Genomic DNA, 17,912 nt, shown 5'->3' with positions numbered 1-17,912 from the left:
CTTAAAATAAAAATGTATTGTATTTGCAGATTTTTTAATTATTTTGTGTTTGATTCTCATTAACGCGGTTATAAATATAAATAATTATGAGTCATAATGGCCTGTGTCTATACATTCATCGCACAAGTAAGGCACGCTTAGTGCAATTTTTTTATTCTCTCCACAATTACTATGTGTTCGTCCATGTGTGTGTGTGTGTATGTATGCATGTATGTATGTTTGTATGTGTATATAACTGTTAACAGCGGCCAGAAGTCGTTTTACGGTTTAAATCGACTTTCTGATTCTAAAGATTACTTTTTGTTTGCTGTTTTATATAAAAAGGTTTTTATTTGATATAATATTATGTATTTATTTATTTAAGACTATGTCTTCCTCCATGCTCAGCTCGGATGACGTCATATGTCATATCTATTCTAGTGAATGAACTGTCAAATAAATAACTGTCAACTGTCAAACGTAAATAATTTGTAAGTTGAAATTAAACGATTTCATTTCATTCGATTAACTATTTTGCGTTTTCTTCACACAGTACTCAAGATTATAATTCGTCCTACAAATGGAAACGTTGACATTATCAAAATATTAAACGGTTCCATTGCGAATGAAGCCAAAGCCTAAAAAAACACTTACTAGAGCTAGCTAGCGTTTTAAATTTGACTAACAGATAGAATCTGAGTCAACACAAGTAAGACAACAATTCTCATTAAGTCAGCGATAAAGTGTCATTGACAAATATAGTGAAGAAAAAACAATTGTTTATGGAATATCATAATATACTTTGAAATGATTTTTCTTTGCTAAATAATTGTATAATAAGAAATTATACTCGAAAAGTGTCAAAAAATTTAATTTACCGCTGTCATGATGCATTAAAATTTATACGGATAGTGTGGTTATTAATATACGAGTATATCATAGTTCCTAATATATATATATATGTATATATTTTTTATTAAGAGCTTAATTTATTATAATAACTCTTGTTATATACGATCCAGGTCTTAGATTTATTATCTTCTAATAAACGTTAAGGAACTAAAATTATATGCCACTCTTATAACATCACAAAATTTAACTTTTTATATTTAATTAAAATCTCAGCTGACTTTTATTTTACTTTCTCGATTCTTAGAAATCACGAGAAGGTTCTTTTCGAGTTAATTTGTTTTTTCAATATATTTTTTTCATAGCAATTGTGTTAAATGGATTATAATATCGTATTATAATTTTATGTTATGATTTTTTAATTTACTTCCTTAAGAATGAAAATTTTAATGAAAAAATGGAAAAATTTTATGTACTACAACCTCATTTTTATACCATTTGCAGCTTGCAAATACTCTAACGACTGGGCACATATTTTTTTTTGCTATTCTGTATTATAGAACGACAATAAAAAGAAATATGGTAACTTAAAAATAATAATCAAATATTTTGCCATTGTTTGTTAAGTTAAGCGCCATCTATATATATTATGGGGAACTACAATAATTACTCATTCCTCTCCTAAACATGGACAAGCGTAATTCATTTTCAGTTCATGAATAGTTGTTATAAAATAACACCAGATAGCGCCGTACACATAAAAAGCTACTATGAAAAATGATATATACAATATGTATATATGTATATATATATATATATATGTATATATATATATATATATATATATATGATATATAATTTGACAGTTTTTTTAAAAAAGGAGACCCGACTCAAAAAATAACAAATTAATGCCAATAAGAAAATAAACTTCATAAGTCATGGATAAGCTTGACCTGGAATCTGACGCTGTCACATTGTCTGATTTAAAAATGTGGCATAATTATTAGTCCAGTCAAAATAGACTATATTGTGATTCCAGTTTGCATTAATTCCCAACAAGCTGCATTAGTATGCAGACCTTGAATACGTCATTGCAAATGTTATGTCAAAAGTCCCCATCGATCCCGCTTGTGCGTTGTTTTTTATTCGAGGTCAAAGGACACGAATTTGCGTTTTTTGCGTATATCTCTGAAAAAACGAGAGCTATCGAAAAATAGTTCAGACAAAGTTTGTAGATCGGAAAATTGTCTACGAAAAAGATCTTGACACTTTTCTTCTATAAAGCTGCGCTTTCGAAATATCGTGACTTTAGACCGCAGGGAAGTGTATTTTCGACTATATGCACATATTACAACCTCATTTTGCTTTTTATTCTAACACCAAGCTTTGTTGAGGACGTCATGCTGATTTTTAAGACTCCACTAATGGGTTTCAGAAACGAAGTGTAACAATCACTGTGGTACTGCACAGGTGTGCCTCAGCAGCACCCAAGTCATACTGAATGCGAACAATGACACTTCTTAATAGCTCATCAGAAAGAATCGGAGCTTCTTTCAAAATGGTTTTGGGTTGAAACTTCAAACACTCTTCGTCGAAGATGCTGCGCTTTTTTATTCCACCCGTTTCATCTGCTTCATTGCCACAGAATAAACAGTATTTCTTGAAACAAAAAGACGATTCATTAACTATAGCTTAATTAATTAGGTTCATTAATTAGTACAAGGAGGACTGATCCCAGATGTGGTAGCTATCTCCGCCTCACGCTGTCTTTTAGCTGCAGCGATGCTGCTCTTCCGGATGTATTCTTTACGACTCTGCTTATCTAACGTTACCGATATTTTGTCATTCAAATATTAATCAAACCCATCACCCCTTTCAGTACTTGAATCCATTAAAGTCTTTTGCCCACGATAAACAACCACAATTTCACTTTGAGTCAAAGATTCAATGCAAATAAAGCAAACTTCTGTCATTTTTATAAAATTTTGTAACGGCACTGTTTAAAAAGAGAATATAATTCACAAACACTTTTATTCACTACGAAAAACCGTTCAAAACTTACTGCATTTACTAGAGTTATGTCCTTCGGGAAAAGCAGGTAGACGTTGGTTTTGGCTCAAAAAATGAAGTGTTTCTTAAATCCAACCACCCAATAGAAATAGGGACGGACGTTGACTCACTCAGAATTGTATATTTTGACGTACTTGTATGCATGGGGCTAATAAAACTATGTTCTAATATTTTTTGATCAAATGGCTAACCCAATGATGCATACTGGCCACGTATGAATGCATATTTGTATTTTCTTTGTTTAAAATAGATATAATTTGAGAACAGTACACCGTTTAAGAAAAAGTGTTGAGATCTTTATTGTAGACAATTTTACGATCTACAAACTTTGTTTGAACCATTTTTCGGTAGCTCTTGTTCCAGAGATAAACGCAACAACCGCAAATTTGTGACCTTTGACCTTGAATAAAAAACAGCGCACAAGCGGGATCGATGGGGACTTTTGACATGTCATTTGTAATAATGTATTAAAGGCCGGTACAAAAATCCAGTTTGTTGAGAATTAATGCAAACTGGAATGTTTATTTTGACTGGACTATATTGTCTATGGGTAAAAAGAATATAAAAAAAAAATTATTTAAGTCATTGATATTTTTAAATCACCTTTGTGCTTCATGTAGAAAGTGTTTAAAGAATATTATTATTTTTTTGCGATTAATTACAACTAACACAATACATAAGGTGTGATATTTTTATTTTTGTTTTTCATTTAAAAGATTCTGACGCCTAATAGACAACAACTATGTAAAAACAAAATGGAATTAAGAATAAAAATACTTTTTTTTTTACACAGTTGCAAATTTTTGGGTAAATCCGGACCTAGGGCAAGCTATGACGTCACTCCTACCCGTTAATAGTTTCACTTGCATCTGATCGGCTCCATCTTTAATAGTTTTCAATATTTTTGGGACTCGGGGGATATTTTTTATGAATAATAAATCAGCAGATTACAATACCACTAATATTTCTTAAAAAAAGCTAACGTCAAAAACTGTAAAAGGTCAGGAGACTCACTAGTGTGAAAAAATATTACTCAAATTTACTCATATTTACACATTTTTTTTACACTGAAATAGAATGATGCCACTGAAACCTAGGTATAAAGCTACATTGATAACATCGTCTGCGTAGAACTATGGTTGAAAAACATGAAACGCTCAGTCATCATCTCATCTCATCTCATCTCATCTCATCTTATCTCATGTCCTTTCATGTCATATCATCTGATCTCATCTCATCTTATCTCATGTCCTTTCATCAGATAAATTGAATTCTTCTTTATAACAAATTATTCTTGGGGAGAAATATATATAATAATAAATATATGTATATAAATATAAATAAGAATCTGTTATATACAATTAATTTTATTTCCTTTCATTTCATATTAACAAAGAATTACTAAGCTTTAGTTTCATAAAGATGTGTTTTAGCTTACAATTATAATAAATTCTTTAATATATATATATGTATATATACCTACTATGAGTTTCGGATAACGTTATACTGAATGTATTATAGTTTTTATTGAATATTTAACAGCTATCTTTGTCAGAAAAAACTTTATCCGTACTACAAGTTCGCGTCGTTAAACTAATTAAGGACTGCCAGTAATTACTTATAAACTTACGTGAGTACGATCACGTTCTCAATATTTTATTTGACCGTGCATTCTTGTGGTAGTGTAACCGATAATTCTTTTTTTAATACAATATTTGATATATCTCTTAAAATCATAGTAAAACCTCAACTATTTCCTATCAGTATTATAATTGTAAGCTCATTAAAACATAATATAATGTTATATTTATAATTCAAGTTTCGCACCTGACACTGCTTGTTTTAACTATTTTACAGTTGGCACTAACGTTTATATTATGTACTCGTATTATTTATATAATCTGTGGCATAAAAAACGTGACATTAAATCCAATAAAATCGACCCTATGTATTAATTACAAAGAGAGCCGCGTAATCAAGTTATCCTTGGATAGGGTTACTCTTACACCGCTGAGCTGATGTTAATTAAACATACCTAAAACCACTGCAAGGAAACTGGCTCCGATATGAAAAAACTGCATCAAAATAGGTAGATCCATTTGAGAGTTACGAGGCCACAAACAAACATACAACTCTTTTGCATCCGATGTTAATAACTCTTAACACCAAATTTTAAAACAAACAAAGAAATTAAAAACACATTTAGTTTTCGTAATCAATGACAAAAAGAAAATAAACCTCTTTAGTCTTTCTAACAATTTTTTTTTCGTTTATCAAAACTGAAAATTACAAAAAAAAATTGCAAAAGCCTGTATGAATTATCAACTTTTTCCTCTGTTCCATTCCACTAACTTATTCTTAGATGTTGTCATGAATACATTGAACCCAAAATATTCGTGATGCGAGCAGTGTCAAGTGTGAACCCCGTTCGTAAACTTATAATATATTTTCTAAAAATCACATCACACTACGGACACTATGCAGGACCGTCAGATTGGTCCGACACAATTTACACTCCACACGACATATTGTCTTTCAATAGTAAATTTTCAATCTAAACATTACACAAATTCGTAAAGTGTGAACAGAAAAACATTTCCGGGTACAAACCACAAATAGATATGCCCCCAAAACTATTTAATTTCCAAAATCTGTTAGTTCCAATCACATGCGCCATGCAATACGTCGCGTACATTAAAATCACCAACCATCTAAATAAACTTGATATCTGTCGACATTAAATTATTCTAAATTACATTTTACGAATATAACTTCATTAATCTATAGAAATTGAATTCAGTTTTATTTTAAATTACACATAGAAATTCATATTTTACAAACGATTACAATTCCCCCCTAACGAACATGAGTCACTCTGATCGGACATCGCCAATAAATGCGTTTCTATGCATAGGACTTTGGCAAACGATTTGGTGTCACATACATTTACATTAACAATAATATTACAATGAAAAAATAATTTATTATGATTATTTACAGAAACTGAACGTGAATCAGGAGGTAGTATAGGCCACGTACGTCAACGGAACAAAAAAAGGGGCACAACTAAATACATAATTATTACGTAACATATTAAAACAGCCATAGAATCACAGGGAGAAAACGTTTCGAGAAGATCTTATCGTTAATATCATAACATGGACATGGTTCGCCCATGTTCATCTAAAAAAAATCTCCTTATAATATAAACGTATGAAAAATTATTTATAGCATTCATGAACAAGCAATTTTCACGCATAGAATTGCAATGAAAGATACGGATGAAGAATGAGAAGATTTACATATATATAGTAACAATTAAATTATGAACAAAAGATATTCCACTTGGAGATTACGAATATTTACCTTTAAGGTAAACAACGAAGCAAGAAAAATAATGGATATATATCCTTTATTCATTAAGATTAGCGATTGTTTAAACATTACATCGGCAACGCGTCTTACTTATTGTGTGTGTCTGTGGCGATTTAAAATTTAACTCATAGTTTCACATATAACAAAAGTATCCGACACTCTTAATGCGAGTTTAAATCCTGAAACTAAATACGGTTGGTTTACAGTATATCATTCATATATCTAGCAACGTTGATACTATCAGTAAGTAACTGAAAACTACCCGTCCTTAGTCTGTCGATTTAAACTCACAGTAAAAGCAATAACGAATGGTCCTAAAACGTGGTTCAAAGTACTAACTTACGAGATAATTTTTTATAATATCATTTACACTAAGATTCAACAAATCTCAAAGACTTGCAAATATTTTTTTTTTAATTTTTATTAGATTAAACTTTACGAATTATCTTTATATTAATATAATCACCAAAGTTATTGTTGAATATTACATTTTAAATAGAAATGGCAATATTTTGGAAGAGACACAATATTAACATCGAATCCGATTTATACAAATAACTACTAAATAAATATATTATCTAGATTACAATAATTTAACTATTTATATACTATATCGTTCAGAAACACAATGCTAATAAGAACCGTCGATTGTCCATGTAACGGAGGAACGCTGAACATGTTTCCGATTCAAGAGACCCGCTAGATCGCTTACAATCTATTAAAACGTTTAACATTAAATAAAACTAACCGCATAAATTCATCTATCTATACATAACATTATTTATATATTGCGATCATAAGACATTGATAACTAGAATTATTTAAAACTGGGCTAGACTATATCCACGGGTAATTTCATTGCATCTTATTCATTGCCCTTTTTAACTCACTGCTATGAGATAAGTCGAATTACACGTACAAAATCAGTGACACGTAAACACGGGATATAATATATATATATATATTTATTGTAAGTTTTAATATTTTTCTCATTAATATCAGTATTTTACCGCATCACTGATGTTATACATTAACATTTCAAGAATCTATCTATTTCTACGATTCACTAACACAGAGTAACAATTTCTATGTTAATATATATTATTTATGGATTCGAAGGCACTAGTGACCTAGTGGACTGAAAGATACTTCATTTCAGTGATAGCTACGAGTTATTCAGTTACTGATATGATTTCGACTATTGACTAGAGTGAATTCCAAAAGGTCTTGTCTTTTCTAACGATTTTCAGAAGCGGAAAATCGATAAAGCCTCATTGAGGCGAGATTACATTAATCGAACAACATTAAAAATCTTAATAATACTGTATCCATACGAATAAAATTATTCGTTGATGAGATACAAATATTTTGCAATAGGGACCTCAAAATAATTGTAAGACAGGCTTCGTTTAGGCTTAACGTACATGTCTAGCTTAATCCACACGGGATATCAAGCGACCACTTCTATTTATTACCTATAAATATCGATCTACATTACTTATGTGATAAATATTTGATCATTTGCCCAAAAAATTGTTCAGACAGCAATATTTTATCAACTTTATGTGCTTAGAAGTTGTGCATTAAGATATCAAGGTCACCATTACAAAACAATACGCGAACGTTCTATTAGGCAGTATCGTGTTAACTTTCGACATATTCTAATAATTGGTTTTTCATAGCAAATGTCTCTGGAATACTTCGTGTGCGTACACTCATGTCCTATCACACATAGCTCTCAACGTGAGCGGATGCTGTGTCCTAGAAAGACGCTTCGACGAGATAAGTACCATCCATTGCAACGCCAGTCTGGTTCCCTTGAACAGTGCTGCCCGCCGGAATGTATTTGCCGCAGGCTTGCTGCAAGTATAAATTATATATATTACTATATTGCTATAAATGAGAAAACAACAAAAAATATTTATGTATAAAGTTATTTTAATTGAATGGATTCTAGGTTCGTGTGGATTGTGATATATAAAAAATATCTGATAATGTTTAAAGAACGACAAAAAAGCATAAATGCCGTAATTAAAAAAAAGGAACGGGTTTCTTAGAGAGCATACGGTTATAAATGCCAATAAAAAAAAGTGAGCTTTTACAATACGAGTGTAGGTTGGTGCTGAAGCATGCCTAAAGGAAGTTACATTGTATGTAGACCCAGTAGTGTATTTATGTATGTGATAGTGTTCAAGAATCATAAGTTTAGTTGACTGTCTGTCCTGAGAAAGGTTACCGCTATATATATATGAATTATATCAGATTCAATCAGTAATATATCTTTATTGTTCACATCTCAAGTGTCACAATGAACCAGTAATGTGTGCAGTGTGTTGGCAACTGCATCATTAGTACAGAAATCATTCGTATCAGCTACTAACTACGACACCCGGTTACAACACTCGTGGATCTACTTATATAAAATCGCATTACTATCAACATTAACATTATATATGTGATATAAAATAAAATAATAATGCGATTTATTAACAATATATCTCATTAAATATAAACGAACACATGATATATATATAACCCATTTAAATAACATACATTTACGACAACAGCATCACAGCGAAAGCCTCAAAATATACATTGATAATATTTAAACATAACATATATTATATATAACCACAAAGCGACAACCAGCCAACACCCTGCAGACATTGAAAGCCTCCATCCACTTCACCAGACAGTGACAACCTGCGAAGCCATCACTGGTTGGTAACATAAGGACATACTGGTAAAGGTTCTTCGCTAGGGGCTGCTGAGACCGAGGTATCCGAAGGTCTGGAGGTCGCAGTGTACCGCCGAGTGCCGCGTGTACGCTTCCTACTTGAGTCTAATATCAGGACCTGTGTGCCAATCGACCACTGAGATGTATTGTGAATCGTGTGTTGTGTTATATCCAAAAAATATAAAATAAAAGCTGACGCCATACGGAAACAATAAAACAAAACTACTTATAATAAACTAATATAAAATATATGATAACTTAAAGAACATATTGATACAATACATACATAAGAACACTTACCGTTATCAAATAAAATACATAAATATTAAATTAACAATACTTCGTCCCGTGTGTAAGTGATTGTAAACTCTTATCGATATTATTTGGGTTCCTCGCAAGCCTTCCACTTGATGTTTATTTTGTGGCTAGAGCCATCGGGTCGAGCAGGACTTAGCATACACATAGCTTTATGTAATGAACAAGACAGGCGGAAGCATTCTTTGACATCTCGTAAAGCACTCGGGGAACAAACACTGAGGTGTAGCACACAAGCGACGGGCCAAATTACGTATTGCACTTTAAAAAATTCTATGGCCAATCGTGTTTATGAACTTGTCACTTGTTTGTGTTGGGAATAAAGATATTACTGAATGAGAATCATCATTTATCTCACTACCTAATAGTAAGAATAGATTGGTAATGGTTCTCACCACAATCGTTGGTGTATTTTTTAAACGTAATATATGGTTTTACGCATACATTTGTCAATATCCATCATTGTCGTTATTTTTTGGGTATTTATTCTTATACAAGCACACTTTTGTCTCATACTTTATTTATTTTTTTTTGGCCATAGAAATAACTTTATTTTTATACGTAATTGGTAAGACATAAACGCGTGCTTAGTGCTTTTTGTACCTCACGACGCGGGCACGAGACGAAGCCGATCGGACTGACGCATCGTACGGAACGACGGCGCTTCTGTTGTGAAAAGTGTTTGTTCATGTAACAGGCTATGTTTATATGTGACTGAGTAATTATTAAAGATATTAACATAGTCTCAAACAAAATGTCATAAGCAGGAGTAGTTTTATGAAAGAATTATCTTCATAGATTAACGAAATATCGTCTTGGACTAAGAGAAAGTGCGGATTATGTCTTGCCTGATCCATTTAAACCCTCAAAGTTATGCGGCATGATCCCTGATATAAATGACACATACCTATGGAAACCATGAAACAATTAGCGTGGTACCATGTTATACAATATTTACCTGATACTTCTGCGGGCAACAACCACATCGCGCACAGCAAGCGAGCAACGCCGGGGCACGACCCGAGTGTGCGGGCGAGGCTAGTGGGGACGGCGAGCCGGGCCGCTTGGCAGCACCATTGTAGGGATTCTCCATCTCAACAAACTCCCTGTCCTGCAAACATCTAAACTGACTAAAAGGTTTTCTTTCATCCATCCCATTATATAACTTCCTGTATACTGATCAAATGATTGCATGCAGTCTTTATGAAGTATTATCACTCTCTTTTGCTGGCTTCTACATATCTAGTTTTGTTTTGATTGGAAAAATACCATCATAAAAAAATCAATATTTGACAATTTTCAGTGGAACTGTCAAACAATAACAGTAAGTGAGGTCCTAAATAATATTCATTACCGTAGTACGCTCCAAGCATCGCAACAGATGGTGATGTTGCAATTCAAAGATGTCTTCATCTCTGCCAGCATCGTCCAGCTCCACCCCGGACTCCTGAGCAGCCAGTCGAGCCTCTGCTGCCTTCTTCTTGGAAACGAATGCAGCCCCTGAGGAAGCCTTAGCGATGCGGATGCGAGCGAGACGAGCTTTCTGAAATATTTCATTCATAATGTCATCAGTTTTACATTCAATACAAGCGAAAAAGAAGCCTATCTGCAGAAACAGTATTTTATTTATTTAAACCCACCCTCTGAGCCTTCCTTTTATCAGCTCGCTGGTTCTGGTGGTAGATCCTGGAGAAGTTGGAGACGATGACTGGTACGGGCAGAGCGATCACCAGCACACCAGACAAGGAGCACACACCACCAACTATTTTACCAGCGATGGTACCGGGCACCATGTCACCATAACTATGGAAAGAAGATAACTGGTTACATATGTAGATTACTTTTCATACTAAAAATAAAACAATAATGGAGGTGGTGTCAACATTTTTAATTGGTAATGAAATTTAAAAACCTATCATCAAAGTGAATTAATATAAATAAATCCAGACCACTCTTCTTTCAAATTAATGTAAGTGTTACATTCATGGAAATAAAAGTACATTTGTTTATATATATATATATAGGGTTTTCCATTAAGGGCGCTTGATCTTTGAAATGCAAAAAAAAATACATGTAGGAAAGATATTTGCGAAATTTTTTTTTATTTGGAAGGTCTATCGACCCCATTATGTATGGAATATGACATCATTCAAATGACCGCCACGGCTTCGGTTGGTGGCGCGCACACGAAAGGTCCAATTTTCGATGACTCTGGCGCACAAATCGGGCTGTATTTGATCGATGGCGTTTCGTATGTTGACTTTGAGGGCATCGGTGGTTTGCGGCTTGTTGGCATAGACCTGCGACTTAAGAAAACCCCACAAGAAAAAGTCCAGCGGGGTCAAATCGCACGATCTCGGTGGCCAGTTCACGTCGCCTCCGCGCGAGATGACCATGTCCAGAAATTGCTCGTGCAGAACTTCCATCGTAGCGTGTGCTGTGTGGCACGTAGCGCCGTCCTGTTGAAACCACATGTTGTCCAGATCCATATTCTCGATTTCAGGCCAAAAGAAGTTGGTTATCATCGACCGGTATCGCTCACCATTGACGGTGACGGCCACACCATTATCGTTTTCGAAAAAATACGGACCAATCACGCCTCCGGCCCAAAATCCGCACCAAACAGTCACTTTCTGCGGGTGCATTGCCACTTGGTGAACCTCGTGTGGATTGGTCTCGTCCCAAATACGGCAATTTTGCTTGTTGACATAGCCATTCATCCAAAAATGCGCCTCGTCGCTGAAGATGATTTTTTTGCCAAAATCGGCGTCAACTTCCAACTGCTCTAATGCCCAGTCAGCGAACACACGGCGCTGTCTATGGTCATTAACCTTGAGCTCTTGGGTCAGCTGGATCTTGTACGGGTGCAGGCTCAAGTCACAACGCAAAATTCGCCAAGTTGTCGTCTGCGAAAGGCCGAGTTCCTGTGCGCGACGCGGAATTGACTGCCGCGGGTTTTCGAGGACACTGTCGCGCACAGCGGCGATATTCTCGGCAGATCTCGCGTTACGTTGACGCACGGGAACCGGCTGATTGTTAACTGACCCGGTTGACTCGAATTTGTCCACCAATCGACGGAAAGTCGACTCGGCAGGACGATCATCGCGACCGTAAAACGGGCGAAGTGCGCGGAACGTTGCTCGAACTGAAGACCCATTTTCATAAAACAATTTTATGATTTGCACGTGCTGCTCGACACTGTAACCTGCCATGGTGGTTTGGGAGGACGGAATGAATATAACACACTGCATTTGACAGCTGTCACTCAAACAACATGGCCGCAATCAGCTGTCAAAGTTCAAGCGTCCCTATTGGAAAACCCCATACTACACATAACCAGTACATATTACAAAACAAAGTCCCTCGTCGCGTCTATCTGTCTGTCTGCCTGTCTGTTCGCGATAAACTTAGTTTACACCAGTCGATAGCGAGATTCTCGAGGAAGGTTTTAGTGTATAATTTGTTAAGTTTTTGTATTTACTTGCGTGTACATTAACGATATTTGTTTAAGATGCCGGGAAAATATGAGCCGTCTGAGAGCTTTTAACGAAAACGATGCGTAAAGTCTTTGAGATGTAACAAAATAATATATGGTGGAATTGTGTATCTTATATAGGTCTACAGAAAAGTCCGCGGTGATATACGTCTATACTTTAAGAATAACATACTATATCCATTTTACAATTTTTAAAAATTGGCATTCCTAAAGCGTTTATTGGAGGGCTATTTACATAAAGACCGCATTAAATTTTATCAAAATGAATTACGTTGTTTTCAAGCCTACATCAGTATCTGTGAACTATATATAGTGAAATTTTAAGTTTTTAAACCATTTAAATCAGGCGTACCATTTGAAAGTTATCAAAATATAAGTTTAATAATTCTCAAAATTAAATAGGCTATTTTATATTTTTTGTAAAGAGCCCGTGTGTAGCCGGTTCTGGAACCTAGGGTTAAAATAAAATTTTCTAGCTTACATTAAAACCGTGGAAACGAAATTTTTGTACGTTATTATGACACATTATATTTTTTTCATAAACAGCAACCAAAAACAATTTTAATTAGAGCAAAACCACCCTAATCGCTATATCTAATATTATTATTAGCTGTAATTGCAAATCCAGAATTAGATGGAAACTAACAAGAAAGACTAAAAGTTTACAAACAAAAAGTCTTTTAACATCTCGGAAACGTACTTCCTGACATAAAATTAGCTACGTGACTTTGGACCAAACTCAACATGGACCTTCCCTGATTGCATCAAGATTCAATTTCCCTTATCTCCCTACATTGTTATTAGAGACCATCTCATCAACTATTTACTGTTTATAAATCGCTTCTTGAATTTTCATGAACTAAGGTCGCTAGTCTAGAGGTACGTTATCAATTGATTTAATTTATTTTATGATAATAATGAGACGAGAGAATGAATCAAACATTACTATCTACACAGTCAAAAAATAATAATTAAGTCACTAATTTAACACAAGAAAATCGTAGCTCATAAATAACTAAATAATTTTTATCTATGGCTTTACTAAATTCATTTTTATCTATGGCTTTAAGTATAACGTAGTTATAAATACCATTAAAGATGTTATTTACGTTTTGACATATTTTAATTTTAATATGAAGTAAAGATAAATATTATTATTATAATCGAAGCAGTTAGAGTAAATGAAATCGTCCAGCTCGTATTTGTGGCACTTTTTGAATGGCATGGCAATACGTTGATTGGCATTTTTTGATAGCATTCAACACAAAATATTGATTTTAGTATTTAGTCTCATCAAGATTATCTCAATTATTGTTGCGAATCTCTAGGGCTTGTTGGAGATTTTTATTTTTTTTTTATAAAATGGTTTAAAACGACCGTCAATAACGAAGAACAGAAGCCGTGCCCTAGTACTGAATACTACTATTCAAAACAGGTCGAGGTTTTGTTCATACCCCATGAATTGTCTCACATGACTTTTGTTTTTGAATGTCCTTCATAAATTTTACTTAGTTCGGGAGCACTTTGACTTCCAATAGTCCGACATTATTTTTGTGGGTACACAAATGTCCTTTATTTAAAAATAAAACTAGACAGCGTTTGGCTCGTATTCACCCAAGAAGGAATAAGGCCCTCTCTTCTTGAAAACCTACAAATAGTTACAAGTAGGGAACACAGACGCAGACTAACTGTTCCAGTCCCTTGATGGTGACGTGAGGAAGAAGAAAGGTAATGCTTCGTCCGTATGCGAGGAAGAAGTCTAAGTCGAGGCACTTTCTATATTATTTTAACGCAAGTTATAATACGTTTAGTCTTAGAAATATTAAGTCAGACTAGGTTTTTAAGAGGGAATGATTAAAAAACCGCTCTCTTAAAACTTTTTTCCCCACCTTAAGCATACGTGTATTAAACAATGTAAATGTATTTTATATAGAATGTAATATGAATATATCTTTAGTATCAAACGCATCATGTAAAGTTAATTAAATGCGATACAGTCGTGAGCGCTCTACAGCGCTCGAGAGCGCTTGAAAGCGCTCCAAAGTTACTGTTTCAGCGTAAAGCACACCAAACGAGCTCTCATACGTAGTGCGTAAACCTTTTGTATGTAAATACGTTATATTAATATGATTTTATATAAAATTTGATTTTTAAGCACAACGTAACAATGACAATTTCTTTAGAATCAACCTTTTTAATACTTATATGCAGTGTACATCTGTACAGCGGATTATATCTTAGCTTCATTCACACAATATTACCATAATGTTGATTGATTTCATTGATTCAATTGATTGAAAATAATCACGCTATGAATCATAGGCACCTAAAACAATGTAACTTTCTAAGTCACATACACCCGACGTTTCGGTTACTTTGCAGCAACCGTGATCACGGGCGGACCAGGTCGTCCGAGATGTGAGTAACCAGATGTAGTTTTTTAAAATAATAAAACACGCGTAGTATAATACGAAAAATAAATCCTTCATATGTTTTTAAATTGATTTCTTATATATATAACATAAATGAATGAAAGCGTTAGCTTAAATTAATATATTTTTTAGACTAATACAAAAGTATGTTTTGATAAAAATTGTTATGAATAATATTTTAAAAAAGAACTGATAATAATTTCCTGAATGGAAACATAAATTTAAGAACAAATTCAACTCACGTCATGATGTAATAAAACCGACAATTTTCTCTGACACTGCTCTCTCAATATTAATTTCATTTTACACAAGATTTAACTAACACCCACACTTGTTTACATTAAGACTCGGATTTTACATTCCGTAAACAACTCCATACATTACCCTCCGAGATCTTCATACGTAACGTAACGTAATTATAATAAATAATTCATACATATATATCTATATATTTGTCGCATTGTAATTATTTTTTTAATATATACTAACAGATTTTTTTATATATATTTATCAACTAAACATATTCGCTCTAACCTATATTTGTTTACATGTTCGTTACGGAATAACACGCGAACTCTTTTTCCAAGTCGTTAATTCATTTCATTGTGGTCAGGTGACTGGCGACCCTCCAGAAGCGAGGTGGAAAAAGAAAAGTTTAAAAAAATAAACTGCGTTTGTACCAGATCTTAATAATCTGGAGCCAATAGAAACAATCTTGTTATTGTGTTCCAGGTTTATTCTGGAGCGGTCTATTCTTTGTACACAAACACTAGCTGTTTCATACGGCTTCGTCTGTAACTGTATAATTCATATCCAAAAACTCTAGTTAACTATACAGTAAGTATAAAACTTATCTTTGACTCACATTTCTACAGCTCTTTATCCATCATTATATATTTGCATTGATGATAAATTATAAGTATAATATCCATACAATCGAAGTAAGTAAGTCAATTATACATTGGCTGAAAATAAACATATACATAAACTGCCATAAAGTATGAAAGGAAAAATTAACTATACAGAAATAGTTATTAATATAATGTATAAATGTATAACGCATTACAACAAGCTAAACCATTGATCTTAGTATAATATAATCAATATTAATTCGTAGTTCCAATTCCCTGTTACAAGTATCATAGAATAACTATTACTAAAAAGTCATATATATATGTTACTATATTTTATATATATAATTGAAACAATATGTCTCTAAGTGGAAACACACAATAAATGTCTCACTGGACTTTAAATATTATGTATCGTAAAGCTGTAAAGTCGGGACGCCAACTATTGTTTATTATTCTAACGTAAATACGTATAAATTTACGATAACCGTTGACGTTCACAAAACCGTGATTTACGTGACATTTATATTCAGCTGCGTTAAGATTTACGTGTGATAGTTATAGCCCGAGGGTATACGGATATTGAAAATTATCTTCACAGTTCAAAAACAAACACATTTCCTTTGTGAAAGTTTTAAGTCTCAGAAAGAAGAGCTCTTTTGAATCCGATTCTTTTATAGATCAGCATTAAAAGTGGAGACAAAAGTTTTTTATTAAAATAAAACTATTGCACTGAAATCTCTTGACCTTTTCTTCGTTTTTTATTTTGTTCGAACAAAGTTAAAACATCAGTATGGATTTAAATGTTCAATTTATTACAGACTTGTTTTTGCCCGTGACTTCGTCTGCGTTGCTTACAAAATTAGAAATGTATAGCTGACCGGGCGAACTCTATTAGTCTTAAAGGCAGTATAAGATTTTGGAATTTATAAATTTTTTGCATGGAAATTATCCCATGTCCTTTCCCTGGTTCTAAGCTATCTCTCCACCAATTTTCAGAATACCCGTAAAGCCGTTTTGAGTTATAAATAGTGTAACTGACACGAATTTCTTTCACATATATTACAGACTTGAATATATAACATCAATTTCTATTTCATATATAGTAGGAAGCGCAAATAATTTTGCAACCTTAAAAAGTCGTTGATAGAGAAAAAATTACTTCATACTATGAAATATTTACACACAGTTAAAAATTAATAAAGAGTGAGGTTAGTCTATAACTAAAACGCAAATAAACCCATTTCCAATATAATTTTTTTTATATTATTTTATAAGTACTAGTTGATATTTTAGTCTAAAAAGTTCTATCACAAAACGGTTATATATTAAACAGGAAAAAACACGATAAAGTCTTACTAATAAATAATTAACGATCTTCTTTTCATGATCCAATACAACGTCTATGTTGACTCGCCCCAAATTGTACCTAAATTTAGCAAGAAAACTATTTAGCGCCTAAATTTATCAAATTGTATAACCACAACATAATATATAAGATCTGATATCGTAAATAAATTATTTAATTAAACATATTTTATATATCCCAGCGTGAGTCTGTTTAATGTTGAACATGAACGTAATGTACACCAGTTTATGACCGCGGCTCCGTCCGCGTGAACGGAATTGTACTCTGAGAGCAGTTTATAAGTCGTGTTAAAACAATGCACATAACCACCTACGTTCCAGCTTTTGAATTCTAAATAAACTAGGTAACGACTGCAGCGCCACCTGCCATGATATGTAAATGGAAATCATCGGGGCACTACACAAATGATTACAAAAGAAAAAATACAAATGGCCCCAGC

The 17,912-nt window shown here is 33.3% G+C and overlaps 1 protein-coding gene across 3 annotated transcripts in view; it reads right to left on the bottom strand.

The window, feature by feature from the left end:
* Positions 1 to 4,247: 4,247 nt before the first annotated feature.
* LOC116775877 (potassium voltage-gated channel protein Shal) overlaps positions 4,248 to 17,912 on the bottom strand; it is a 48,084-nt gene continuing 34,419 nt past the window's right edge. Inside the window, exons 2-6 of one of the 3 annotated variants that reach the window (XM_032668883.2) lie at positions 10,966 to 11,128; positions 10,680 to 10,868; positions 10,284 to 10,436; positions 9,015 to 9,128; positions 4,248 to 8,133 (exon numbers count right to left, since the gene is read on the bottom strand). In XM_032668883.2, coding sequence (XP_032524774.1) covers positions 8,035 to 8,133; positions 9,015 to 9,128; positions 10,284 to 10,436; positions 10,680 to 10,868; positions 10,966 to 11,128 — 718 coding nt within the window. In that variant the 3' untranslated portion in view covers positions 4,248 to 8,034. Of the gene's footprint in view, positions 8,134 to 9,014; positions 9,129 to 9,845; positions 9,992 to 10,283; positions 10,437 to 10,679; positions 10,869 to 10,965; positions 11,129 to 17,912 lie in introns of those variants that run through there. The other 2 variants (XM_032668886.2, XM_061524317.1) reach the window with 2 other exon arrangements.

The sequence above is a fragment of the Danaus plexippus genome, chromosome 24, assembly GCF_018135715.1.
Source record: "Danaus plexippus chromosome 24, MEX_DaPlex, whole genome shotgun sequence".
Taxonomy (NCBI): domain Eukaryota; kingdom Metazoa; phylum Arthropoda; class Insecta; order Lepidoptera; family Nymphalidae; genus Danaus; species Danaus plexippus.
The sequence above is the reverse complement of the archived record's forward strand: the minus strand, read 5'-3'. Positions and strand labels throughout refer to the sequence as shown.